The sequence below is a fragment of the Poecilia latipinna genome, unplaced genomic scaffold (assembly GCF_001443285.1).
Source record: "Poecilia latipinna isolate Pla-1442-1.1 unplaced genomic scaffold, P_latipinna-1.0 Scaffold427, whole genome shotgun sequence".
Taxonomy (NCBI): Eukaryota; Metazoa; Chordata; class Actinopteri; order Cyprinodontiformes; family Poeciliidae; genus Poecilia; species Poecilia latipinna.
In genome coordinates, this window is record NW_015113043.1 from 199967 (window position 1) to 211683 (window position 11717).

Genomic DNA, 11717 nt, shown 5'->3' on the forward strand with positions numbered 1-11717 from the left:
CTATTTAATATATTTAATACTAATAATAGCTAAACGTTTTCTCGTTGAACGAACTGGCGATAAAGGAAGTACTCCGCAGGGAAACCTCTTGTCAAGTTTCCGAGACAGGGCAAGTCACACCCCTGTTGAAACTTCTGACCAATCAGGAGACGCGAGGAGAATTAACGCATGCGTATGATCAAGGCGCGGGAGAGCCCGAAAACCAAAACAACAGTAATGACGACTGGACAATTTTTATTCATTTTTGCCTTAATTTAAAGTGGTAATTCCACAAAATATATATAAAAAAGGAGAGTTTGAAGTCAAAGGTAAGATAGCATTTCATTAAAACGGTATCTGAAACTTTTGTTTTTGCTCTAGACAAACCGTACATACGCATGTAAAATCGTTTTGTTCCAAAAATGGCCGCTTTTAAAAGGCATTTTGAGAATTTATTTCAAACTTTTAAAGGTGCTGGTTATAAGTATTTCATTTTAGACGCTTTGACTTTGGTTGTTATTCTATTACTGTCATATCTTACATATTTCATGTTGTGCTGTACTTTGTCTAGCAAATAATTAAAATAGCTTTAATCATGTTTAAATGTAATCTGTAATTTCCTGCGTGTTTGTGTGAATACCTGACACTGATGGTCCACCAACAGCATGGCGGAAGAGTTCAGCGAGTCCCTCACTCCACCAGTGTCCCCCTTTGCAGCAGACAGCCAGTGTGACCTGTCGGCCACTCGACCGCCCTGCTTCAGCTGCTTTGAAGCTAAAGATGAGCAGGCTGCAGCTCTGTCCCCTGAGGGATACCTTGGACGGGGATCCCTGAAACGGTATAGTCAACATCCGGTGCTCAAGCTTGACCACAAAGCATATCTGTTGTGCCTGCTAGAAACACTGACATTCTTACGGAGAAGTGTGGCCAGTTAAAATTGAGTTTTCGCTTGAGATTTTGTTAATCTGACCGAAGCAAACTTGTGATTAAAGTCTGTTGGTCTTGCTTCCCTTCTGCAGGCTGCTGCTGCGTCTTGACCCGGCCCCTGCTGAATTTGAGACAGACACGGTAGAGATTTTCGGCTTCCCATGGGTTACTGAAACGGCGCTGGTGGAGTCGACCAAATTGCTCTTTGGTCTGTTTCGGTAGGGAATTTAAATCACCCCGAGTCGATCCGACTCGTTTTTTGCATGCTGTCTTCTATTAGACCAGAGGTTTAATGATGAAATTACTTTACTAGGAAAGCCCGTTTGTTCCTTCATACTCTGGTTGTTGTATTTCAGACAAACATTTTACAAGTTGGAGACTTTGGTTCAGTCGAGTTCACATGACTTTGGTAAGTCAGTTTAGAAATACAATTAAAAATCCCTCTTAAACTGTCTTTTTGATTTCAGAATAAGCACAAGATCACCAAGATTAACTTGAATAAGTAATAAGAAGTGGGCATGTCAGGATTAGAAATTTTTGCTGGACGATAAATTGTCCCAGAAGTTATTGTGATAAATGATAATATTGTCGTTTTGAGACCATTTTCAAGTAATATAATAGTAATGGCATAATAATGTGAGAGCACATTCTTGAAGATCAATAATCTATAAATTCTAATGGACATTTAACACTGGAACTGGAAGACATTTTAAAATATCCAAAATAAATAAACAAAACAACGGAATTCCAATGTGATTGGAAGGCATCATTAATATGTATCGTTCAATGCTGGGATTTAGATATGTATGACATTTTCCTATAGATATAATGTTACGTTAAATATATCTGCTTACACTTTTTCTTTTTTTTTTCTTTTTTTTAGGACAAGCAGGGAATCTGCATTATGAATCAGAGGACCTTCGGCAGCAGTGTGTTTCGTTTCTTCAGTATGTTAAAGTCTTTTTGCACAGGTAATATATATATGTGTATATATTTTTTTTAATCAACATAGTTCAGTGAACTTGCCTGTGATGCTTTATGTTGGATTTTTTTTTTTTGCTTTGCCCGTCGTCCTGCAGGTACTTCGATCCGTGTCTGGACACAGCTCAGTCTCATCCCTACGAGCAGCTGGAGCAGCAGTTCCCCTCTGCTCTGCTGGAGGAACTGTTCGCCGTCACTCTCCTGACAGGACGACTCAAAGACCTGCCCGCAGGCGTACAGGCAGCCTTCAGTATGCAAAACCACGGGAAGGTACAAATACTGGGTGGAATTTATGATGTGTAAAAATCACTGTATGGGATGAGTCAAAGGAAATAATATAAAGTGATTGCAACTAACTGTTTTTTTTTTGTTGTTTTTTGTTTTTTTTTGCTTAACCTCCCACAGCTCGGTTTATTTCTCTTTTATTGACCCAGAGCTTGAAATTCTCCAATCCTACCCACAGATTTTTCCTCCCTCCTGGCATTTGTTGCACCTTCATCTTGACATTCACTGGTCAGTCCTGGAAATCCTGCATGTGCTGGCTCACAAGATGCAAGGTAAGGATCTGGAACACAAAACGAATGAGCAGGTTTGTGTGTCGCGTTGAGTCATTGTTGTCGTGGGGACTGTCCGCAGGCCAGGTGGTTTACGCCCACCGGTTCATGAACCTGACGGGGGAGAACCTGACCGATATGAGTCTGTTCGAGGAGCACCTGGCCTCCCTGCTGTGCGACCTGACGGCTCTGGCCTCGGGCAAATACAGCAAGGTGGGGAAGTGATCCGCTTGTTCAACTGGTTAAGAGTGTGACGCTGATTTCATTTCATTACTACACAAACTGCAAAAACACAAAATCTTACTAATTCTTGTCTAGTTTCGAGTGCAAATGTCTTAGCAAAATTGAAATAAGACAAAACTAACTTACAAGTAACTTTTCAGGAAGATATAGAAGCTTGTTTTAAGTAAATAATTCCTTAATATTGATGAAAAAGTAAAAAAAAAAAAAAAAGTTGAAATTTCTCCAGGTAACTTTCCCAAAAGCTAAAGGATCTTATTATAGTGTAGAAGACTGTGTGCGTCTAGCTTGCGTTATCGGTAGCCAGAGAAAACACAAGGCTAATTTCACCTCGTGGACTAATTGGCATAAACCCAAATATCGGGCAGAAAAAATGTGTACTTACATAATAAAAACGCACACAGGTCTCATACACACGGGATTAAAGAAAGATTCATGGTGGATGCTATCCGTTGATGGATTTTTATGCCACCGAGCCACACAGAAGCACAGAAAATAACTTGCTCATCTACGTGAAAGTCGAACTACAAAAAACAAAGATGCATCATGGGTATTGTAGTGCTAGAATGAACAGGTGGACTTTAAACATATAGTAAACATCTAAAGTTCAAATAATACTTTAAAGTACCCTGTTTTGAAATAGAAATTAAATCTTTTCCTGAGGAATTGCCAAAATGCAAAAAAAAAAATTAAAAATCCATATATTGTCATTTAAGTTAACTTGAACTTTATACAAAGTGGAAGCAAATTCAATAGAATATCTCAAAATGCTTTTGGGAACGCACTAAAAAGGCAGATGTTACTGTTAAGTGTCACACATGCTTTCATGTGTGACATCGTGAAACAGAAAGTTAAAGGGAGCTACTAGGGGGTTCAGAGGATTGGTCACAATTTAGTCAAGTGCAGTGATTGGTTAGAGTAGAATGAAATACAGAAAATATTCAAGTGATTGGTCAGATTTGTGGAAAAATTACAAATGTGTGAATTTGTGCCAATAGTTGCAATCATTGCAACATCCTAGATCGACTTGTATATGGTTATAGAGCAACAGAGTGCTGTTATCTGAAACTTTAACTTTTTGGAAGCTTTATTAAAAGTAAAACAATGAAACTTTTGCCTAATAAAACTTCAGATGTAAACGTTAACTAGAAGCATTTCCTCTCCAGGTGAGACCTACGGAGACGCTGAGCAGCAGTCCCTTCCTCTGCCTCTGCACCAAAGAGCTCTGGGTGCTGCTCATGTTCCTCCTGCAGTACAGAAATAAAGCTCTGCGCACACAGGTAACAACAAGCGACACTAACGTCGTGCAATAAGTCGTGTCAGCGCTGAACTAACTGTAACATGTTTCCTCTAGTCGTTTTGGAGCTACGTGAACCCCTTGCTGAAGCCTCTGGTAGATGGGCAGCCAGCACCAGAACACCTCGATGGTCCTCTGACACACTGTAAAGACCCTCTGGGATTCACATGGTGGCTCCTCACCCACTTGGCCATGTTGGGCCAGTACAGCCGCAACGGCACAATGCAGAATGAGGTGAGAGACCGTTGGGCTCGGTGTTGACAGCGTGGTATGGAGGTGTTACAGAGGATAATGATACGCTCCTGATATGGTGGTCTGGGAAAGATTTCGTTAAATGTTAAAAGTCTTTTTCTTTTTTCCCCTGTGATTTCAGAAGTACTTGGAGGATAACTGGACATTTGTGGAGGGGTTGCTCAAGAAGACCTGTGACCCCAAGGTTTATACCGTTTTTAAAATGCTTCCTTATGTAGATTAATGCAATAGTTAGCTGAAATGAATTCAATCTATTTGTCATTTAATGCTAGGGTGGGCTTGCAGAGGAGCAGATCAGGATGCATGTGCACTGCTGCCTCAGTCTGTGTCTGCTGTGGGAGCCGAGCACAGATGCTGTCTCCACCCTCTGGGAGTTCTACAGCAGGAACCTGGTGAGGGCTTCAGTCAGAGGGAGAGTGGGAGTCAAATACTGACAGGAGTTTATTTTGCAACTAGTATCACGAAATGTTTCGCTTTGATAAGCTGCTTTGTTAAGCTGCTTTGTTTGAACCACGGTCTGGAGAATCTGGAATTTTATTCGTGTTTGTTCCAGGTTTGGATGAGGATAGGAAAAAAGAGAATCATGTTTGTATAACATGAGTTCCTGTAGTTTAGATCCCATACATTTCTACTTCTGTCCATCCATTCCTTTGTTCAGCATGTTCATCCATCCATTCATTTATCTGAATGTCCATCCATCCATCCATCCATCCATCCATCCATCCATCCATCCATCCATCCATCCATCCATTCAGAATATTCATTCATTCATCCGTCCATCTATCCATGGTTTTTGGAGGTTCCATATTTTCACCTTCCCAAAATAATGACTTAAGTCATTTTTTGCTAAAAGTGATGTAGATAAAAAAAAAAAACAATCACCACCTCTTTCTTCCCAAAAGATGTTTTTAGGCAAAAAAAATGTCACTTTTGGCAAAAAAATGACTTATATTAGAAAGATGATCAGTAAAACCCCATAGTCAGTGTGGTGCTTCAATTATAACCCTTTGTAACAAGTTTAGAATTTTGTCTTCTTTGTTTTATGTACACCATCTTACCTCTTCTTTGATATTCAACTCTGAAATCCACAGCACTCAGTCCCGATGAGTTCTCGGTGAGTTGTGTAAAACTAACACCCTGATCGGGTCGCTCCTCTGCAGAACTCCTCGTTCGCTGTGCCGTGGTTGGGGGTGTCGGGCCTGGGCACCGTCTGCAAGACGCCTCTGGCCTTGCTGGAGCAGGCGCGTAGCTGCTGCTGCCCCTGTGCCCTGCGCTCTCAGGGCCACGCCCAACTCTACAGATCTGCCAACTCCTTCCACATCTTCCTCCGAGTGCTGGCCCTCTGTCTCGGCCAGGACAGGGCTGGCGGCGCCCCGCAGAGGCAGATAAAGGGGAGGTAAGAACGGAGGGGAGACTTCTGCTTCCACCTTGAAAAAGCAGGAATTGCACACAGGCAGCTGCCTTAACACCACATCTATTGTAAAGCAGGGATTTGGGGGTGTTTTTTTGGACCGTTGTGGACAAGGATTTAAAAGATTAGTTTGCCCCCCTCCTTCCTTGATCTTCAAACGTGTGATTTGTTTAAACAGCTGTTTGGGATTTGTGTGTGTGTGTGTGTGTGTGTGTGTGTGTGTGGAGGTGCCTACCTGAGGTAACGCTCGCACGCCGTATGTGTTTGCCAACTCTGGAGTAGTCGTGTCGTGTTTGTGTGCGTGCCAGGTGCACCGGCGGACTCTTTGATATTTACTCGGACCCACCAGTGGAGCAGGTGTCTCAGGAGTCAACCACCTGCTCCTGAGCGCAGGCCAGACCCGAGGAGACCACCTACCGCTACAAACACACAACGGCGCACCTGCTCCCGGGAACGCCGACTGCTGAAGGGAGAGGGAAACCGAAAGCTAAACATCTCACAAGCTGATGTTCTCATCGCCGGACCGCGCCGCATCCCAAGGCGGCTCCGTGCCAGAGAGCAGCAGCCGCGGATAAATCCGGCTAATGACTTCCCTCTGTCTGGAATGTGCTCAGTAGCACCGCAGACATGGGGGCTAATTAGCTAACGAGCGTGGCGGTTAATTTGCCTTAACGAAGCCGCGCTGGTTTCCAGCACGGATTGAGCATGGAACTCGGGGTTCTGCCGGGGGAGGGGGGGCGGGGCGGCCTGGCAGCAGCCGGGCTCCGCTTGGGATGGATCCATCAGCCCTCCACTGGAGCAAACCCCCCGGCCCTCCTGCCTCCGCCCCAACAAGGCGGAGGCCGAGCGTATCGCTGCAACGTCTCGGCGACGCTCTCTTCTACGATGATTGGGATCGGAATCGATTGTGGTGCCAGAAGTTGTTAATATCTGTTTAAAAAAAAAAGAAAAAAAAAAGAAAGAAATCCGTATGTGATAAACAAACAAACAATTTGGGAGAAGACGGAAAAATCCCCGGTGTGCTGCTTGTATCCCATTATCCAGATTATCGGCGCGGGACACAGACGGCAATCAGGATCGGAATCGATTGCGGTGCCAGAAGTTAGGAACAGCTGTTTGCTCCAGCTTAAGAACAAGAAAAAAAAAGAGAGAAAAAATCTGTCTGAGATAAACAAACAAGTTGGGAGAAGATGGAAAAATCCCCAGTGAGCCGCTTGTATCCCTGTTAGATATTGTACTTATCATCTATATTATCGGCGAGACACCGCCGACAATCAGGATCGCAATCGATTGTGTTCCCAGAAGTTGGAAACATCTGTTAAAAAAACAGTGACATAAACAAACAAGTTGGGAGAAGACGGAACAACCCCCAGTGTGCCGCTTGTATCCCTGTTACATATTATCCACTCATGTATTTAAATCTCCTTCCCCTCCAGCTCTGACCGCATGCTTGGCCACTCTCTCCTCTCTCAGCCTCCTGTGGGCGTCAGTAAGCCAGATTTGGTTTTAACCTGGTCTCTCTCCTCTCTCCTCCCCCCGTCGGTTTGAAGCGATCCTTTTGCATCAGCCGTACCTCTTTACACTTCGGTTTGTCTCGGGATGCGCGCCGTTTGTGTTTTGACCCAAACAGCAGCTCGGCTCACCTGTGTGGGCTGCAGCTGTGTTTGGGAGATGGGGCTGAAGGGGGTGGAGGGAAGTGCAGGGGGCTTTAGCTTTCTGTGTTCTCCACACCCAGCCACACAAACAGCGGGTTGGGTGTGTGGCGACGGGCGTGTGTGTGTGTGTGTGTGTGTGTGTGTGTGTGGATTATTGATCTTTCGCTGGTGTTGCAGTAAATTGGTTTGGCTGTGGAGAGAGGGACCGAGCACCTACCGCTGCGTGTCTGAGTGTCTCTGACATTTAACATGATCTTTAAAGGCATTTCTCCACAGCGCCCGCAGGATCTAACGGCGTGCTGGGTGGTTCTCTGTTCTTACTCACTCTCCTGCTTATTCCTTCACTTTGACACACACACACACACACACAGACGCTGGGCAGGTCAGACTCTCTCCTGGAGATTAGGGGGTGATGGAAGCGGTTGATGAGATGCACAGCAGGGGTGGAGAGTTCACTTTGTCAGCATTTAAAATCATTCCTTCCACTTAAAAAAAACAAAACACTCTTAATCAGTTTAGGTTTGGTTAAAAAGTTTAAATAGAAATAAAATGAACAAAACTAGGGGGGCATCGATAAATCTGCCCTGATTTTCTCGATTTTGAGTGATCAGCCGATTCATGTCTCAACCGCACATCCTTAAGTTTTAAACTCATGCATCTAAAATTAAGGCCTTAAAATGTTTTGAATTCATTAAAGAACTAAGTTGTCCTTTAAGTTGGCACCTTTAATCACAAGCCTTGAATCTTGTCTTGACAGATATGATTTAATCCTCGTATATTCTGTGTATTTGTTTTTTTCTCCTGAGAATTTTCTATCAGGCCAAAGTTTGAGTCGCACACACTGCTAACATACCGTTCTAGCTAGCTAGCTAACTTTTTGTGTTTATGCCGGTAGGTCTTAAATTCCATTCACGATGGTCTTAAAAAGGTTTTAAGTTAGAGTTGGTGAAACCTGCAGAAACAGATAACCTGCCTCTCACAAAGGTCTGAAAATCAGCCGCTGTCCATTTTTGATTGGCAGAGAGCTGGCTGACAGACCCGCCCACCAGGACAAGTCACATGGGTGGTTAACAATAGTTACCTCACTTTTGGCAACAACTTAAGAATTTTGTTCCTACATTTGCTAAATTCTGTATCGGACAAAATTGAAATCGGCAGGTCAGACTTTTTAAAGATCGATAATCAAAGATCGGTCAGAAAACTGCAATTGGTGCACCCTTAGAAAACAGAACTGTTCATTGTCTGATTCTTTTTTGCACATTTTGTCTACAAACACAAGCTTCAATCGACTTTTTGTTTTTATTTTATGTGACCAATACATAGTGGTGCAATAAATGTGAAGAGAAAGGAAAAGGAAGATTTCATCCAGTCTAACTCGGCTTGTTTTTCAAAATCTTGCAGCTCTTTTTTTTTTTTTTTTTTTTTACAAAGTATTAAAGTATTGAAGTATTTTCAGATTTCTTTGAGTTGGTTTATCTTATAAACATTCAAAAATATTGAAATGTGTGCTTGTTATGGGGGTCTAAATATTTTTGTAGGCCACTGTAGCCATTTTCTAATGACCCTTGCCTCTGACCATGTTGTCTCTGGTCTTCTGCTTCCAGGATTTACTCCAAGTTCTCAAAAAAGAAGATGCAGGAGCTGTCTGAAAGCGGCCTCATGAACTTCCTGCTCCTCTTCCTGGTGGTGGCCAGGCAGGCGGAGCTGGAGGACGTGGCCAGCAGAGCCTGCGAGCTGCTGGGCTTCTTGCCCACTAACTGCCCCCCCACACATCGAACACTGGCCTGGAGAGGGCAGCTGTCACTGCTGTTGCTTTTCCAGGTTTGTTTTCCGAAAACATCCATAATTCCCCGCCCCACCTCCCACGGCACGTCCACAAGTTTGGAAATATTTCCAATTTCTCATTCTGCAGGAGAGAGGTCTGGATGTTGGCGCTCAGGCCAGCTGCCTGGCTTCCTCTTTCAACGAGACGGCCAAGGAGTTCTACAGTAAAATCACGGAGGCATCCCGCAGGCTCGCCCTCTGGGGGCCCCTGGGTTCCTACCTGGAGGGCGTGGCAGAGGTCTTTGAGACGAGCCCCGGCCTCGGCCTGTCAGAGGAGAAGCTGCTCGGCGAGGGCTTTGATTGGCTGCTGCCGGCATGTCGTCAGTCTGAGCTGAACTCTGTCCTGGGCTTTCTGCAGATCGTCCTGGCACAGCTCAGGTGAGAACGCTGCTGTTAACGCTCAGCAGCTGCATCAAGGCTCCTCTAGTCTTGAACTTTGTAAATCAGTGAAACAGGACCAGCAGAGGAGAGTGTTTCGCTCTCCCCATCCCTTCCTCTTCTTCTCACTCTTCATGCTGATAAAAGGACAATTGTGAAGTCAGTGTGTGTGTGTGTGACTCTGGAGGTCCGCTGACCCCAAAATGGCCCTCCCCAGGTGCTGCCGGGGCCCTGATTAGAGTTACAGAGCCAGGGGACACCTCTATGGGGCCCCTTATTGTTTTGAGAGCGGCTGCAGGGCTGCGGCTTTGTTAGAAACTTCGGCCGGTGGAGCATCAGGACGGGTTCATCTGCAGGACGGCGGTGTTGGTTACATGAACGACCCCAGCTGAAGGTCAAAGGGAGATGGAGAAGACAGTGTCTGTTGATGTGGGCAGGGAGGCGAGGGGAGCAGAGATGAGGGTTACAGACTAAAGAATCAGGTTTGTGGATCCTCTCTCGTGTTTTCAGAAATGGCATCCATTGTTTCTCAGCAATAATCATCTTGTCTAGTAGAGGGGGTTTTCTTACAAGATTTTTTCCAGCTCTAGGATTAATAATTTTCTATATTTTACTATAAAGGTCCAACTCTGACCAGGTTCGCCCTAAAGACAAGCAGCCCTACTGTACAATGCCACCACTGCCACCTTGTCTCACCACCTCTAGTTATTTCTGCAAGGTCAGAAACGTCAATAAATGATAATCAAACTGGAAAACCGAACCTTTGTGAAACCAGCAGTTGCCATTTTACTTGTTTGAGGATTGGTTTAATGCTCTGGTGGTCCATCTTTGAAACCTTAAACCCGCACAGATGCCCACACCCCAAAAGCCTGCACAGTGACCCAGGTGTACACAGTCTGGTTCCTATAACATCGCATCTCATTAACTTCAGTAATCCCAAACTTTCCGACTCCGATGTGAGGGAAGGGCAGGGCAGACATTTGCACATTAATGGACCAAGGAGGGAGAGAGGAAAGAACTCCCAGAGGCAGCCCCCTCCACCCCCACCCTCTGTTAATGCCTCGAACCACGCTGACCCATTTAGCCAAACAAGACCCCTCTTTCCAATACATCCCACCGAATTAAACCTAATTCCTAAAGCCTGGCAATTCTTGGTATCTCTTTGTGATTAATGTCTCTCCCTGTGACACAATTAATGAGTAATTATGAAGCCTGGCAAATTTAGCCAGTGCATCATTATGTCTATTAAGAGCCATGTGGAATCTGCACACATTAAAAGAATTATTCTGCCAAACGGTGGAGGCAGCAGAGGGTCCGGAAGGTGGGCCTTCATGGTCACAGCGCTGAGGCAAGACGCCATAATTCCTTAGTTTGATTTCTGTCCATGACCCTCTGCCTGGTTGACCGGACAATGAGCTGGCATTGGCTGGCCTTGTTGGATTTTTTTATTTTCTTTAATTTTCCTTATGCTGCACAAACAATGAATTTAACATCTCTTCTGCACGATAGGATTGAAACATAATGTATGATTAGTACAGAGTGTTTGTCCTTAAAAAGTCTTACATTTCGACACATTACTTATCCTTATGCAGCCGAGATAAATCGTTCTCACCTCAATGTCCAATAGAAAACTCCTGACCGCATAAACTGCTGAAAGCTTTAGTCACTGATAGGCTTAGCCCGGAGATGCTTTTGTTCCCATTCATCTCTGCAGTTGCACAGTCGTCTCCTGTTCTTTGTATTTTTCCACTATATAAAATTAATTATTCGAATTAGCTGCGACTTCTTACCGAAAGAGTCGTTAACAGACGAAGCACAGCTGCGCTGCTCTTTCTATTTCGACGTGACATTTTATCTAGGTAAGAGAGGAGAGGAGTGCCATCTAATGATTGTAAATATGAATTGCAGGCTGCAGTCAAATACGGGAAACCGGTCCCGTATGTAACACTTAAATTTGGCTTAAAATACAGAATGTCCTGGTATGATAATATCTTTTTTGGGTGGTACTAGTTGCCTTTTTACATTTTCAGACAGTAGGTGGGAAGTGGGGGGTGTGGGAAGAGAGATATACTGCAAAAGTCCTAGTCGACTAGTCGATGACTATTGCCTCTGCTTACGGGGCGCTAGCGAGATGTTTTTTTTTTTTTTTTTTTTTTTTTTTTTTGTTTTTTTTTCTTTTGCCGGGGAGAATGAATAATTTCCCCGACTACGAACTGCCT

General features: G+C 44.3%; 1 protein-coding gene across 2 annotated transcripts in view; it reads left to right on the forward strand.

The window, feature by feature from the left end:
- Positions 1-32: 32 nt before the first annotated feature.
- The window catches only part of mms22l (MMS22-like, DNA repair protein), a 22400-nt gene continuing 10715 nt past the window's right edge, over positions 33-11717 (forward strand). The window contains exons 1-15 of one of the 2 annotated variants that reach the window (XM_015038045.1): positions 33-308; positions 644-817; positions 999-1124; positions 1263-1315; positions 1790-1877; positions 1986-2157; positions 2351-2444; positions 2524-2654; positions 3848-3961; positions 4036-4212; positions 4352-4414; positions 4503-4622; positions 5391-5626; positions 8901-9117; positions 9209-9498. In XM_015038045.1, coding sequence (XP_014893531.1) covers positions 645-817; positions 999-1124; positions 1263-1315; positions 1790-1877; positions 1986-2157; positions 2351-2444; positions 2524-2654; positions 3848-3961; positions 4036-4212; positions 4352-4414; positions 4503-4622; positions 5391-5626; positions 8901-9117; positions 9209-9498 — 2054 coding nt within the window. In that variant the 5' untranslated portion in view covers positions 33-308; position 644. The other variant, XM_015038046.1, reaches the window with a different exon arrangement.